This window comes from Vulpes vulpes, chromosome 13, assembly GCF_048418805.1.
Source record: "Vulpes vulpes isolate BD-2025 chromosome 13, VulVul3, whole genome shotgun sequence".
In the NCBI taxonomy this organism is placed as follows: Eukaryota; Metazoa; Chordata; class Mammalia; order Carnivora; family Canidae; genus Vulpes; species Vulpes vulpes.
Window position 1 is genome coordinate 152,022,623 of NC_132792.1, and position 16,422 is coordinate 152,039,044.

The 16,422-nt window shown below is 53.0% G+C and overlaps 1 protein-coding gene across 4 annotated transcripts in view; it reads left to right on the forward strand.

The window, feature by feature from the left end:
• The window catches only part of LAMB3 (laminin subunit beta 3), a 153,575-nt gene that overhangs the window by 125,610 nt on the left and 11,543 nt on the right, over positions 1 to 16,422 (forward strand). For all 4 annotated transcript variants that reach the window (XM_072733356.1, XM_072733355.1, XM_072733354.1 and 1 more), the window contains 11 exons: positions 2,051 to 2,165; positions 2,698 to 2,771; positions 6,539 to 6,730; positions 8,101 to 8,164; positions 8,524 to 8,717; positions 10,965 to 11,085; positions 11,848 to 12,036; positions 13,672 to 13,827; positions 14,168 to 14,364; positions 14,721 to 14,832; positions 15,884 to 16,262. In XM_072733356.1, coding sequence (XP_072589457.1) covers positions 2,051 to 2,165; positions 2,698 to 2,771; positions 6,539 to 6,730; positions 8,101 to 8,164; positions 8,524 to 8,717; positions 10,965 to 11,085; positions 11,848 to 12,036; positions 13,672 to 13,827; positions 14,168 to 14,364; positions 14,721 to 14,832; positions 15,884 to 16,262 — 1,793 coding nt within the window. The remainder of the gene's footprint in view (positions 1 to 2,050; positions 2,166 to 2,697; positions 2,772 to 6,538; positions 6,731 to 8,100; positions 8,165 to 8,523; positions 8,718 to 10,964; positions 11,086 to 11,847; positions 12,037 to 13,671; positions 13,828 to 14,167; positions 14,365 to 14,720; positions 14,833 to 15,883; positions 16,263 to 16,422) is intronic.

A 16,422-nucleotide genomic window follows, 5' to 3' on the forward strand; every position in this document is an offset into this window, starting at 1 on the left:
GCTTCTGCACTGCCCCAAGCTTTGTCAGCTGTGGAGTGGGAAGATGGGTGTTGGGCGAGGAGTTTCTATGACCCCAGGCGATGGCCTAATCCCTTCAGGACTGACCCGCAGATTAATCAGTTCTGCAGATGCTATCCGTTCTAAGACATCAGCTTATCACCTTCCCTGGACAGGGCAGAGGTTCAGGAGCTGGAGGCCTGGGAGAAGCCAAAGCTTGGTTCTGGTGAGTGGAGGCCTCAGGGTAAAGCAGAGGCAGGGGCTGTTTGGACAGTTGCCCCCACCCAGAAGGAGCAGCAGACCAGTGAGGCTCTTGTCCAAATTGTGCCTCTACTCGTGGGTGAATGTGGAGCCCTCCGAACAGTGTTCTTTACGCTGGGCACAAGGTCTGGTACCATGGTTACTCAGAGAAAACAGAATTCATTTGTGTTGCATGGGGGAGCTGGGGCAAGGTCATGCCGTCTCTGTGGGGGGTGTGTGTGTGTGTGTGTGTGTGCGCGCACATAAACTAAGAGAACAAAGGCCATGTCCTCTGGCCCTGTTCTTTTACTTGGTGATCTCTGCCTGCTGTGGAGCCCATGGGGTTCGGTTCTGTCTCTTGTCTCACTCCAGGGCATGGTCAGGCCAGGGAAGGTGTGGTTTTGAGGGGAGCCCCCCCCAGTGAGGCTGTTTCCTTCTGGCTGCCCACTTTGGCCTCCATCTTCATATCTTCATGCAAGGCCACTTACTTTCAGCCCCAGGGCTGCAGCTTTCCCTGTCCTATGCATCCCTGCCTTGGGACCACCTAACTACAATGCTCCATTTGATTGGGGACCCTTGCATTCTCTCTGTGGGTAGGGAATGCCAAACCTGGGAAGGTTCTCAAGTTCCAGATGCCAGTGCTGGAACACCTTTAAGATTATCCAAGTGTTGGGATCCCTGGGTGGCGCAGCGGTTTGGCACCTGCCTTTGGCCCAGGGCGCGATCCTGGAGACCCGGGATTGAATCCCACATCGGGCTCCCGGTGCATGGAGCCTGCTTCTCCCTCTGCCTGTGTCTCTGCCTCTCTCTCTTTCTCTCTTTGACTATCATAAATAAATAAAAATTAAAAAAAAAATTAAGATTATCCAAGTGTTTCTGGAATGTTGGCTGTCCGAGGGCAAGGTCTTTATTTTGTTCACTAATATAACTTCAGAGTCCAGAGAAGGGTCTTGCACATAGTACACACTTACTCTTTGTTGAATGATTGAGTGAATGATTCTATTCCAACCTCCGCCCAATCTACAGAGGAGAAAACAGCCTAGAAAATGAGGTACCACAGGTAGGATAGGAACCCCAAATTCCTTTGTCCTTTTTTGCCATGCCCCCTCTCCCTGATACTCAGAAACTTGGTTTTCCCCCAGAGCTTCCAGGATTAGGTGAGATGACATATAAAACTCCCTAACCTCTACCTAGTACATAGACGATACTAAATTAAAGTGAGTTCCTCATCTTTTCTTCTGTTTGCTCTTGACACTCTTTTCAAATTTCTCTCTTTTTTAAAAAAGATTTTATTTATTTATTTCTGATGGATTGATTGATTGATAGTGAGAGCAAACTGGGGGAGGGGTCGAGGGAGAGGCAGAAGGAGAGGGAGAGAGAGAATCCCAAGCAGACTCCACCCTGAGCATGGAGCCTGAATGGGGCTCAATATCACAACCCTGAGGTCACGACCTGAGACAACACCAAGAGTCCAATGCTTAACTGACTGAGCCACCCAGGCAACCCTCAAGTTTTTCTTTGAGACAGTGCTCTGTACCAATAACGTTTTTATGCCACTTCATGCCTCTTTCCTGACAATAACACCTATTCACTGTTTACTTAGCTGTGTGTTAGGGGGGACACAAAAGAATTACATTCAAAGATGACCAATAGCCTTGTTTTAAGAGGCCAATCCTTCCAAGAGTATTAATGAAACCAGTGGATCCCTGGAGGTAGGATTTCCACAGAGAGAATGTTCTAGGCTCTTAGGATGCAGGGGGGAAGTCCTCTGTGGACCCCACCCACAAAGCTCTCTCGTCTCCCTGTCCCACAGTGGCAGATGAAATGCTGCAAGTGTGACTCTAGGTTGCCTCACAGTTACAACAGTCACCGAGTGGAGAATGTGGTTTCATCTTCAGGCCCTATGCGCTGGTGGCAGTCACAGAATGGTAAGCACTGCCCATCTCCAGGGGTCTAAAGTTGTGGGAGGTCCCAAAGGATGAGGGTGGTTGGAGGGTACCTGGGAACGCTTTTGAGTGTCCCAAGCGGTTCTTATGTGGTGGGACATGCGTGGTTGACAGACCTTCTGCCTCTATATTTGAAGTCTCTCAGATCCTGTAGGTAGAAGAATTGGCTGGAAGTTAAGGAAAGGGTAAAAAGAGCGAGGGATGCCTTTATTTCACCCCACTTGGTTACAATGAGGTCGTTGAAGGAATGAAGCTCGTAGAACAGACAAGTTGAAATCCTTCAGTGTGTTAGGGTCATCAAGAGGTGATGGGAAGGAAATTTGGCGGAGGACAGATAGGATCATGAGTAGGAAATACAAGGAGAAGCATGTTGGTACCATTCCTCTCCAAGAGGGAAATCAGAAGATTGAGGTTAGTGTTTCTGACTTCCCAGACCTAGTAGAGTCCAGAGCCTTCCTCAGAGCAGGAAGGTAAAATTTCTCTGGTCTAATGTTTCTACTTCTTGTCCTTCTAGATGTAAACCCCGTCTCTCTGCAGTTGGACCTGGATAGGAGGTTCCAGCTTCAAGACATCCTGATGGATTTTAAGGTATGCTTCCTGGGGATGGTAGCAGATAGGAGAGGGGACCCTGGGCCATGTGAGCTTGGGCTTATGGGGAGCATAGTGTCCTTGTCTAGCCAGGCTTGGGGTGAGGATACCACATGGTAGGTGGGATTCACTTCTTCAAGCTGAGATGACACTTACTCTAAGACTATATTGTGGTGACAGCAGAGGCCCACTCCTGGGAGTATGGTGGCACCTCCAGGCCCCTGTCCTGGCCACGCAGTGGTTATATATCCGCTTTCTCTCTGAATCCCTCATCCTCAATCCATCCATCTAATTAATTCAGCTCTGCCAAGTACCAATTCCACTGGGCCTGGTCAATTAGTATACATTTGTGTCTTCTTGGTATGTTTCATAATTTTGCTGATGAGACTGAGTTTAACAGACAGCCAATAACTGGCCCATCCTTATGAAAGATAGGGTTTTGGAGTAGCCCTCTTGGTGGGCCATGTACTTATTCACTGCTATTGCTTCTCAGAGTGCTTTTGGATTCTGCTTTTAGACTAGCCTCCTGAGATACTTCTTTGGGAGGGAATATTTTTGTTCATTTGTCACAGGTCGTTTATGTTTTTTCAGAGGAGATTTGATTTTATTCTTTCTACAGAAATAGTCAAATATTTAAGGAGCAAGCTTGGTTAATAAGATTAGATAATCACGAAGGGTGATGTCATTTTTAGGAGTTAAAATGAGCTGTGAATAAAAAGCAATAGGATCTAATTTCTTCCTTGACTCAGAAAGTTAGCTCTGAGATTTTCTGCTCAAGAAAAGGTCAAAAGTATTTTGAGAAATGGCAGTATAATTTGAATAAATGCCTAGTCTCTAAAGGTGACAACTTTGAAGGGCAACATGCATCTGGATGGATATTGTTAGTCACATCGCTTGTTCATTACTCACTCATTCATTTTTCTTGATCATTCTTGATACACACATATCGAACACTGGTTATATGTTAGGTTTGGGGCCAGATGTTATGGATAGAAAGATGAATTGAGCTAAATCATGGTTCTCACACTGCTCTAGTATATGTTGGGAAGACAAAGACTGACAGTGAGGAGGTATGACCGGTGCTCTGATATTGGTAAGAAGTGGTGCTGGGAATACAAAGGAGTGTCCCAGTTGGTCTGTCTTTGGGGGGTGAGTCAGAGAAGGTGCCTGGGAAAAGGTGAACCTTTGTAAGGCCACTAATTTAAGCCAGGCAAAGGGCAAATTTCATTCTTGACAAAGAGAATCAATCATAAAATGCAAGGGCCTGGAGACAAGAGGCAAGAAGGTATAAAATTGGGGAGGAAGCAATGGAATGCACATATAGGGTCTAGAGGGGAAAATGTGTATACGATGGTGAGAAGGAAGGATGTGGAAGGCTATAAGCTGGTGAGAAGTGAGTTTACAGATATAAATGGGGAGGAGGGAAGTAGACTAAAGCTTCATCCATTCATCCACCAAATGACTAAGTGCCTCCTGTGTGCTAGATATTGGGGGTTCAACTTGAACAAGACAGATGGGAGCCTGCCATTTACTAGAGTGGTTCTTAATTAGGAGATATTTGGCAGTTTCTGGAGATGTTCTTGGTTGTCACAACTGTGGAGGTGCTAGTGACATCTAGTTTATAGGTCAGGGATGCTGCTAACCATTCTATGATGATCAGGACAGCCCACACAAGGAATTACTCAACTCCAAACAGTAAAGAGCCAAAGACTGGAAAACCCTGGTCTAGTGGGAGAGGAATCAAAAGGAGTAAGCCAACAAATAAATGATTGGGAATTGTAGTGACATTTATGAAGGAAACAAAAGGCTAGAATGAGGTAGGGTGGGCAGAGTGTGGGCAGAAAAATGTGTGCTACATAGGTACAAAAGAGTCTCATGAGGAGGTGACATTTAAGCTGAAAACAAAAAATGAGAAGGAACCCACCAGGGGGAAGAACATTCCAGCTGGAAGAAACAATCTGAACGAAGGTTCTGAGGAAAGAAGGAGCATATGATGCAGCTGAGAGCTTGCAAAGATGAAGGTGTACGGGACATGAGATGAGGTGAGAGGACAGGCCCACATAGCATGGGACCTGGGCAGGAGTTCGGACTCATTCAAGAAGAGCAAGGACGAGGCCTTGAACAGACATGTCTCCCAAGAAGACACACAGATGGCCAGTAGGCAAATGAAAAGATGCTCAACACCATTAATCATCAGAAAAATGCAAATCAAAACTACATTGATACATTGCCTCGTGCTTGTTAGAACGGCTGTGATCCAAAAGACACGATGTACGAGTCGGTGAGGATGTGGAGAAAGAGGAGCCCTTGTGCACTGTTGGTGGGAATGTCAATTGGTGCAGCCACAAATGGAAGTAATATGGAAGTTCCTCCAAAAACTAAAAACAGAGCTACCCTACGATCTGACAATTCTACCTGGGTCTATATATCAGAAGGAAATGAAATCACTGTCTCGAGGACATACCTGTACCCTCATGTTCACAATAGTCCAAGACATGGAAACAAGCTAAGTGTCCATCAGAAGATGAACAGACAAAGAAAATGCAATCTATAGCCACAGATCCGTGCACAATGGGATATTCAGCTCTAAGAAAGAAGGAAGTCTTGGCTTTTATGACAACATAGGTGGATTTTGAGGGCATTCTGCTACATGAAAGAAGTCAAAGAAGGAAAAACACCATGTGTTCTCATATGCAGGATCTAAAAAAGCTGAGCTCGTGCCATAGAGACTAGAATGGTGCTTGTCAGGGGCTGGGGGCAGGGGCCCAATGGGAAGATGTTGGTCAAAGGGCATGAACTTCCAGCTACAAGATGAGTAAGTTCTAGAAATCTAGTGGACAGCATGGTGACTTCGTAACACTGTATTATATACCTGAAAGTGGTTAAGAGTGGAAATCTTAAGTGTTACCATCACACACAGAAAATGGTAATTATGTGAGGGGATGGGATGGGTGTGTACCTATTACAATAACCCTTCGGCAGTACTTACACGTGTCACATCCCCACACCGCACATCTTAAATGTGTATATATGTCAATACTATCTCAATAAAGCTGGGAAAAATAAAGAACAGTGGGAAATGATTCTGGGGTTTCTCGCAGAAGAGTGACACAGTCTTTGTGCTGGGTGGGGGTGGGTGTCACCAAGGTAAGAGTGAACAACAGAGAAATTCAGGTGGCACCTACTAGAGAGTTGAGGGGGATGAGGGTTTGGAGGCTGGGTTTATGAAGCCATGGTTTGAGGTGGTGGTCCAAGCTGGGAGCCGTCAGCCTAGGGGCAGCATTGAGAACCCCGAGAGATGGGTGAAACCACCAAGGGAGGAAGGACACAATGTCACGCGGAGAAGTTTGCATTTCATCGTTAGCTAATCCAGATCCATTGAGGGGGCTCAAGCAGGAGTGACAGTCAGGTAGTCATCTAGGAAGACCTTTCCAGGGGAGTGGGGAGAGAGGTTTGGAGGGCCCGGACACTTGGCTGTGGGAAGTGTAGCGGGATAATTTTCTGGCCTGGCCACCTGGGTGGTGGGCTGAGCTAGGAATCCCATTCGTCTAGAATGTAGATCACCTTCTCTTGGTCTCCACGGTTCCCCTGGGGAAAATCTGATGGGGCCCGTGTCTATCAGGAGCATTGGACAGGGATGACCTGAGGCCTTGCTCCCTCTCGCGCCCTTACTGTGATTCTCAGGAACCACCTGTGCATCTTGAGCTTTTCTTGGTGGCCCCTTCCCATCAGTCACTCAGGCGGCCACCCTATCTGTGTCTCTGCAGGGGCTCATGCCCGCTGGGATGCTGATTGAGCGCTCCTCGGACTTCGGCAACACGTGGCAGGTGTACCAGTACCTGGCTGCCGACTGCGCCTCCACCTTCCCTCGGGTCCGCCAGGGCCAGCCTCAGAGCTGGCAGGATGTTCGGTGCCAGTCCCTGCCCCAGAGGCCTAACGGGCGCCCGGAAGGGGGGAAGGTAGGTAGAGGGGACTCTGAAAAACAGGCACGGGTTGTGTGTGTGAGTTTGTGTGTGTGTGTGTGTGTGTGTGTGAGGTCTCTGACATCACATTGCTCACACAGTTCCCCAACATCTGGAGACCAGATGACCCCTCGGTGTGCCATGCTAGCTTTCCTGCTCCCTGGCCACGCTCAGAATATTTGCCACTTGTCCCCTTTGCTACTCAGGAGAAATATTTCAAAAACACATTGAGGGCACCGCATAACCCAACCCTGCCCTCCCCCTTGGCCACCACCCCCCGCCCGTTGGCACGTCCCCATAGTGGAAAAGGTACAATGCACTTTGCTTCGGTGCAGGGAGCGTGAGATGGTTGGTTTAGATTCAAGTAAGCAAATTGCACAAATTTAATTTGAGCTCTGATTTCACCTTGATAGGGTTTAACACAAGAATGAGCTTTCTCAGTTTAATCCCTCCACCTGGTCCTTGGGGAAATTCAGGTACAAGCCACAGCTCCAGGTCACCTGACCTTAAACCCTGAGTGAGAAACAGAGAACCTGCCTCTGGAAACAGCTCAGGACTCGCTCCCCCACTCCTCCCACCTGGGGGGAGGCTTCTCACATTTCTTTCGTAACTACACTTCCCCTCCCGCCGCTGCCACCCAAGGGAGGCCTTGTGCTCTGTCCTCCCCTCTCTGGCTCCTGCTCCCTCAGAGCAGCTCTGCTGGGCGCCCAGTGCTCCGGGCGCTGCCCTCCCCATGGGCAGTGCCTCTTTCCTTTGCAGGAGCAAGTCCTCCTGGGTTACAGTCAAACCCACATCCGTGTTAACCACGTTCCCTACATGCCAGATTGAAACATGGGACTTCTTCCTGATTCGTGCAGGGCTGTCAGGAAAACTCTGGGATAGGCAGATGAAATCCCATAGAATGGGCTGTTTGGATTCAAAAGGAGAAACACAGTTGAGATGGGGGTTGTCTAGAGGGTGGTGGTGAGCGCATCCATGAATCCTTGCGCCCTGGACCTTCTCATTCATCCAAGGTGCTTGGAAAATTACTATCCCCTAAACCCTTGTGTGTACGTTATATATCTCACCACTGGTTTTGACTCAGAAATCAGGAAGTTCTTGGGCTATCTGTATTTTCAAGTGGAGAGGAGAGTTGTCTATGCTCACACACACACACACACACACACACACACACACATTTAGGGCCCAGTGATCATCTCGCTCTCCCAGGGTGGCAGCAGGCCTCACATGCACAGTCACATGCAACCTCAAGGTTCCAGGTAGGGCCTGTGAGCAGTGTGACAGATGAAAAGGGAGACTTCCTCTGAGCTTGGGGTACCCCATGTACCTCTACCCCAGGCCTTCCCTTCTTCGCCCTCTCTCTGCAGGTTCAGCTTCACATTATGGATTTAGCATCTGGGATCCCAGCCACTCAAAGTCAAAAAATTCGAGGTCAGTGTGGCTCCTCCTCTGGCTTGGGTGGACCTGGGGTGGGGAGCAAAATTTGGAGCCCTGGGACTTGACGTGGTTGGTTGGTTGGAGCTTGAGTCTCAGAAATTCCCGGGTCTCTCATATTCCTGTCCGCCTGGTGGGATGTAATACCCTGCTTATTCCACGGGCAGCGTGGTCGACGAGTCTTTTCTGTCGTGGGAGGGCCGCAGGCAGAGGCGGATGGCCCCTGATATCACCTCCCTTATGAAGGCAAGGACGATGGGGTGGCGAGATGGGGAGGCCCACACTCTGCGCTCACGTCCTTTCTTTCCCTTCCCTCCCCCTTGCCCCCTCCTTCCCTGTTGCATGCCCCCTCTCAGAGCTGGGGGAAATCACAAACTTGAGAGTCAACTTTACCAGGCTGGCCCCGGTGCCCCAGAGGGGCTACCACCCGCCCAGTGCCTACTACGCCGTGTCCCAGCTGCGTCTCCAGGGCCGCTGCCTCTGCCACGGCCACGCCGACCGCTGCGCCCCGCAACCCGGAGCCCCCGCCGGCCCCTCCACCACCGTGCAGGTGACAGCTCCTGGCTGGGGAGGGCAGAGGGCAGAGGGCAAGGCCAATGGCAGGCTCAGGCCATTCTTGGGGCTCCTATGAAACAGGGAGGGGGATCCCTGGGTGGCTCAGCAGTTGAGCGCCTGCCTTCGGCCCAGGGCATGATCCTGGAGTTGGGGGATCGAGTCCCACATCGGGCTCCCCACATGGAGCCTGCTTCTCCCTCTCCCCGTGTCTCTGCCTCTCTCTCTGTGTCTCTCATGATTAAGTAAATAAAATCTTAAAAAAAAAAAAAAAAGAAACAAGGAGGGCCTTAAACGTAAGACTTGGGTATTTGACATTGTAGCAACGGTGGAAACGAGTCCCAAGTGACCGTGGCCTCAAAGGGCAGAAGTGTGTAGCGCTTCCTCAAGCCTGCCTTATGGCTTGGAGTGGTTTGAGTTTTAGTTACGTGTCCGCACATCTGTGGGTCTTGCCGGGGAGCTAAAAAGAAAGAAAAAAAAAAAAAAAAGAAAAAAAACTGCCCAAACCTCCATCCTCAGATATTCCAATTCTATTATTGGTTTTTAAAGCTTCCAGGTGATTCTCAGCATTCCCGGGAAGGCGGAGAGGCCTGGCTTTGGGGACTCTAGAGTCCCATCTAGTGGCGAGATCAGGGGCAGGGAGAGGGAACAGAGTCTCCCCCAGAGTGGGTGAGTCAGAGGCACCGGGGAGGGGAGGGGGAAGCTCCAGCTTCACCAGCCACCCTGGCTGGGGGTTTTGCCTCCAAACCAAATGTGAGCACCACCAGTAGAGGAGACAGGACTTTGGGCCCGGAAGCTGGGGCTTCGGTCCAGTTAACATACAGCAGCTCATTTCCCCTGGCGATCATATAAGGCAATCCTATAAGATGGCCTGCGAGGGCAACACAGGTGAAATGAGCCCTGGGCAGCTTCGTCCTTCCCACCCCTGGGCCAGCCCCTACCCAGGGCTTCAGAGGAGGCCAGAGGGAGACCGGCTCCAGGAATGTGTCATCTATTAGGGCCTGGAGACGAATGAGCAGAGCACAGGCCCAACAGGACTGCTGACGGGTGAGGAATACAATGTGCCTCGGGCTGCAGAGGAGGGACAGGGCACGCCCGGCCCCAGGGGCTCTGGAATCTAGGCACACCCCCGAATCACCACTTTAAAAAAGTATCCATGTCTGGGCCTTGTCCCTGCGATTTAGATCCAATTGGGCCTGGCAATGGCATTTTTTTTTTTTTTTTTTAAAAAGCTTCCCATGTGATTGTAGAGTTGCATCTAGGATTGAGATCCTCGGAATTAGAGGAACCGGGGCAGGGGGCGGGGGGCGCTGGTGAAGAAGGTGCCATTCTAGCTGGCAGGTTCTTACTGGTGAGGGGGAGAAAGAAGGGAATTCCAGGCAGAAAGAAAAACATCTTGGTAAAGGCCAAGAGGTGGGGAAAAGCAGGGCTCGTGCAGGACGCAGCTGGAGGTTCAGCTGGGCTGTGCTGTTCGGGCTGGGAACTGAAGATGGGGCGTACACGGTACAGGTCTTCAATGCCAGGCTGAGGGTGTCGGGCTCAATTTGGAAGACAATGGGCACATAATAACTGCTCTATTTTTATATCTTAATGAGTCTACTAACAACTGATCATAGCGGCCCCATTAGCCAAACAGCCACAGTCAAAAGATTGTTGGAATATAAATCTCCAGAGGACCCACGAAGTTCTAGAATCGTAGTTTGCCAGTAGGGGTATCCGGGCCCCTTCCAGGTGCTGCTTTGGCATCATGGGGATGTCCAGGGCCAAGGAATGAGCTTTTGTTTATTATTATTATTTTTTAAAGATTTATTTGAGAGAGAGAGAGAGCGAGCGAGCACATATGAGCACGGGGTGGGGGGAAGGGGTGAGAGAGAGGGAGAGAGAGTCCCAAGCAGGCTCTGCACTGAGTGGGGAGCCTGACACAGGGCTTGATCCCACGACCCTGAGATCAGGACCTGAGCAGAAACGAAGCGTCAGATGCTCAACTGACTGTGCCATCTGGGTGCCCCAGGAATGAGCTTTTAAAAGCCCAGGTGGGTGAGAAAGGCAGGTACGTGCACACACGCACACATAATACACCCACGATAGCACACAAGCAGGCAGCTGGGAGTGTCCCTGGAGCTGAGTGACGGCTGGAGGAGGTGGGGTCTGAGCTGGACCCTGAGTGGTGGGTGGAAGGTAGACGGTCCATCGCTGGGACAGTCCTTTGATAATTAGTCCTGATATCTGGTGGCCCCTTTCCCAGGTCCATGACGTCTGCGTCTGCCAACACAACACTGCTGGCCCCAACTGTGAACGCTGTGCGCCCTTCTACAACAATCAGCCCTGGAGACCTGCAGAGGACCAGGACCCCCATGAATGCCAACGTATGGCCCTGGACTCACCCCCTCCCCTGTAGTGGCTGGGTGGGGTGCTGGCCCCAGTGGGCCTCAATGATCTTACCTGGACGCAGGGAGAATCTATTCTTTATTATTTAAATCCAACTTGACTGCACCCCTGTAGCGTAAGCTCCCCTTACTCTGCGGGGATGGAAAGAGTTTGAGTTGCAACCACCCTCTGCCTCCCCAGACCTCCTTCTTAGCCAGGCCTGAAGGGACCAAGGCTGGTGTGTGCTACTGATGCCACATGGCTTTTATGATATCCCCAGATTTCCCAGATCCTCTTTCTTCTGTCCCCGTCACGTGCCTTGTCCTGTGTAGGAGTGTAGGACGGATCTCGTTCCCTACTTCAGAGGGCCCCCTGGAGTCAGGGCCTTTCTCTGCACAAGTAGGAGAAACAAGGGTCCCCAGCCCAGAGACAGGCAGTGACCCATCAGGAGATCCGTGCAGGCAATGGGGGAGGGCTGGGATGGACCATTCGAAGGGCTCCCTCTTTGGCCCAACCCAGATGTTATTCTTGGGTTAGTTCCCACATCGGGAGTTAGGAGGCCTGACTTCTTACACTACTTTCTTCCTGGCCCTATCACCTTAAAGGAGTCACACAAGCCCTCTCTGGGCCTCAGTTTCCCCATGTCCTAGACCTGAGCACCTTGCAGAGTTGCAAGAGATGCCCGTGCGTTAGCATGGAACGTGCTTTGTGGATGGAAGCGGTGCTGGTCTACGGTCAGCCCTGGGACTCTCCTTTTTCAGGGTGTGACTGCAACGGGCACTCAGAGACCTGTCACTTCGACCCAGCGGTGTTCGCCGCTAGCCAGGGGGCACATGGAGGTGTGTGCGACAACTGCCGGGACCACACGGAGGGCAAGAACTGTGAGCGGTGTCAGCTGCACTATTTCCGCAACCGGCGTCCAGGGGCCCCCATTCAGGAGACCTGTATCCGTGAGTAGGGGCTCTGGGGACCCCGGGTATCACCAGAGCACATGTCCCTGGGGACACATGAGCCCTCAGGAAGCACAAGGCCTTGGCTGTTTGTCAGGACTTGCAGGCAGTTGTTTTAATGTGGCTGTGCCTTTCTTTTTTGTCTTTTTTTTTTTTAATTTAAAATATTTTATTTATTTATTCATGAGAGACACAGAGAGAGAGGCAGAGACACAGGCAGAGGGAGAAGCAGGCTCCCTGCGGGGAGTCTGATGTGGGACTCGACCCTGGGTCCCCAGGATCAGGCGCTGGGCTGAAGGCAGGTGCTCAATCGCCGAGCCCCCCCCGGGCTGCCCTAGCTGTGCCCTTCTTAGCCAATCACTTAACCTCTCTGGACCATCAATCAATCCGTCCATCAACAGTTATGTAGCCCTTACTTTGGACACAGGGGACACGAAAGTAAATATCAGACGCAGTTCCTGCTGCCAAGACACACACACGCTGTTTGGCAGTGTAAACCCTAGTGAAAAAGGCGGACCAAGCACTTTGTCCACGTATGTGTTGCTGCCCTTGCCACGCGGTGGTGTGGTTTGCTCTGTATTTTCCGACCTCCCCCAGTACTGAGAGCTCCTCCGTGGCAGGGAGATGCCTTAGGTCCTCAGGCCCTAGGACCATGACAGCCACACGCCAGGTGATGCTGCAGAGAGGGCTCCTGAAGGAACATATGCATGGAACACCCAGCGGTACCCAGCGTGTCCCACAGGGGCCCACGGGTGAGAGAGGAGAGAGAGCAGAGCGGACTGAAGCCATCCCAGCCCGGCTTTTTTAGATGGAGGAAGAAAATCTGCACTTTGTGTTTTTTTTTTTTTAATAAATTTATTTTTTATTGGTGTTCAATTTGCCAACATATAGAATAACACCCAGTGCTCATCCCATCAAGTGCCCCCACCCCCCTGCCCGCCTCCCCCCACCCACCCCTAGTTCGTTTCCCAGAGTTAGGAGTCTCTCATGTTCTGTCCCCCTTTCTGATATTTCCCACTCATTTTTTCTCCTTTCCCCTTTATTCCCTTTCACTATTTTTTATAGTCCCCAAATGAAAATCTGCACTTTGAAAGGCCTGCAAGACGTCGGGGTGTGGGGGTGGGAGAGGGCCGCTTCACTTCCTGTTGCTGTTATTTGTTTATGGAAAGAGTGAGGAAGACAAGTTGGCCTCTGTTCCCCCGCAGTTACTTGCTGGGTGACCTTGAGTGTGCTCCCCCCCTCGGGGTTGTCGTGACGACTACATAAGGCGACACGCAAGCGTGCCCAGCTCCGTGCTTGGCATGTATATATATATATAGCAGTCGTTCTGGAAAAAATGACCACAAAAACTTCCATCGTTCGTACTTAACCTTGTGCCAAGCACTGTTCTATCTGCTTTTCATTCACTCATTTTATTCCCCACAGGGAATCCGTGAGAGTCGTATAATTATCCCCATTTCACAGATGAGGAAACTGAGGCACAGAGGGGTTAGGTAACTGGACTAAGGTTGCAAGGCTGTAAGCCAGTGAGTGGTGGGATAAAGATCTGAACCGGGCAGTCTGGCTTCTAGATGGGCTCTTAGCTTTCTGCTTTTCTTCTTTATTCTCACTGTGGTGGCTGCTTTTGTGTCTCAGCCTGCGAGTGTGATCCCGACGGGGCCGTGCCGGGGGTTCCCTGCGACCCGGTGACGGGGCAGTGCGTGTGCAAGGAGCACGTGCAGGGGGAGCGCTGCGACCTGTGCAAGCCAGGATTTACGGGACTCACCTATGCCAACCCTCAGGGCTGCCACCGTGAGTGTTGGGGGGGGACCCAGCCTGGGAATTCACGGGGAAGATTGGGGTGGGGGGCACCCAGTGCTGCACCCTGAGCCTCCAGCAGGTGGCAGCACAGGCCTGGGTTAGGAGGTGGCACTGAGTCAGGTGGAGGGAAGGAGGGAGGGAGGAAGGGGGGAGGGAGGCCCGGCTGCCCGGTGCCACGCAGGAAAACGCAGTGGCCTTGTGAGTCAGCCGGGTTATCTGGAAAGAACGACCCTGCCTGGTTGTTTTCCCAGGCGGGGCCCTGTCCCCGACGAGTGTCATCTAGGGGTGCCTTGTGGGTGTCTTGTGAGCTCAGGAACCCTCCCCCCTGCAGGCTGCGACTGCAACATCCTGGGGTCTCGCCGGGACCTGCCCTGTGATGAGGAGACTGGACAGTGCCTGTGCCTGCCCCACGTGGTGGGCCCCAAATGTGACCAGTGCGCTCCCTACCACTGGAAGCTGGCCAGCGGCCGGGGCTGTGAGCCGTGTGCCTGTGACCCTCACAATGCCCTCAGCCCCCAGTGCAACCAGGTAAAGAGGGGGTGGCCCCGAGGGCCCCACAGCAGGAGAGGAGGCCTTGCTCACCAGCCTGTGTCTCCCCTCCACGCTGCCCAAAGTCAGACTGGGCTGCGTCTGTCCCCATTCTCCTTGGGGAAGCCACCCGATGTCCCTCCCCGTGTGGCTCGGGGCCTTCTGCGGGGCCACGTGGGACTCTGGCTTCCGAGCTTGGGTCTGGGTGGGAGCCCTTGCTCCGGCGGCCATGGGGAGCTGCAAGTGGTCCATGTGTCCCGGACGCTGTGCTCACCAGGGCTCTGGGACACGGTCCCCAAGGCCAGGGCCAGGCCGGGGCTGCGAGGGAGGCTCCCTCACAGTGCTCTCCCCCACAGTTCACAGGGCAGTGCCCCTGTAGAGAAGGGTTTGGTGGCCTGACGTGCAATGCCGCAGCCCTTCGCCAGTGTCCCGACCGGACCTACGGAGACGCGGGCTCAGGATGCCGTGGTGGGTGCTTCTTGAGCCAGAGGGGACACTGAGGCATGGGGGGGGGGCTGCTGAGCACCTGCATGGGCTCCGGGCAGAGGGCGTGTGGGACGGTCTGTGCTATGGGAGGACGTCCCGTCCTAGGACAGGTGCTGTGGTCCTGGCAGCATCGTGGGGGCGCACGTTCCCCACAAGGGCTCCAGCCAGCGGGCTTAGCCCCCAGCCCCAGGGGGACGTTAGGCCCACCTGTCCCCGTGACCCGAGGGTGGCTCCGCTCCCGTTTCCCTGACCCGGCATCTCCCACAAGCCGTCTCCAGGGCAGCAGCAAGGAGCGGGGCAGTTTCTCCCTAGATGGAGGAAGAGAGCCCCGAGGGGAAAGGTGTGATCTCCCTGGGGTTGGCTTGACCTGTAGCCAAAGAGTGCGCGACCCAGAGCGTGCAGACCGAGGTCTGGTCTCGGCGTGGCCTCTCTTACTGGGTGACTTGGGCGAGTGGCTTCCCCTGAGGGCTCGGTTTCCCGAGGGGACATTGCATTTAGTACCACTGTTGCTCCGTCCACACACATGGGGACATGGGGGCGGTTAGCTGTGTCACAGGGTGGCCGCGAAGGTGGAGCGCATGCCTGTGTGAGCGGCCGGGTGTCTAACCTAGCGCGGTGCCTGGCACTGGCACCTGGCACCTGGCACACGGTCGGTGCTCGGTAGAGGCTTGCCGTCCTTGCTGGCGTGGCCGTGATTTTACTGTGGCCTCGACCGTCCTTTATCCTAAGTCCTGTGGCCGGGCCCTGAGGTCAGACCTCCGCTTCAGGCTCTCCCCACCATGTGCCTTTATCTTCCTTTTTTTTTTTTTTTAAAGATTTTATTTATTTATTCATGTGAGACACACACAGAGAGGGCAGAGACACAGGCAAGGGAGAAGCAGTCCCCATGCACGGAGCCCGACGCGGGACTCGATCCCAGAACTCCGGGATCATGACCTGAGCCAAAGGCAGGCGCTCAACCTGTGAGCCACTAGGGTGCCCCTGCCTGTGCCCTCCCGACGCTCCCGCTGACCATCACCTTTACCCGCCCTAGCCTGTGACTGTGACTTCCGGGGAACAGAGGGCCCAGGCTGTGACAAGGCCTCGGGCCGCTGCCTCTGCCGCCCCGGCTTGACCGGCCCCCGCTGCGACCAGTGCCAACGAGGTTACTGTGACCGCTACCCGGTGTGCGTGGCCTGCCACCCTTGCTTCCAGAACTACGATGCCGACCTCCGGGGCCGGGCCCTGCGACTCAGCAGCCTCCGCAATGCCACCGCCAGCCTGTGGCCGGGGATGGGTCTGGAGGATCCTGGTCTCACCTCCCGCATCGCGGACGCCAGGAGCAAGATGGAGCAGATCCAAGCCATCCTCTCCAGTGCCCCGGCCACCGAGCAGGAGCTGTCCCAGGTGGCCAATGCCATTTTCTCCATCAGGTAAACTCTCCTCTCCCTGCCGAGCACTCAGAAGAATTACATCACGCGGGGTCGCGGAAGTGGCCCACACGGGTCCCTCCTTCCCTTGGCACAGCCCTTTACAGCTTCCAGATCATTTTCACACGCGCTTCCCCTTTGAACAGTCACAACGGTCCCGTGA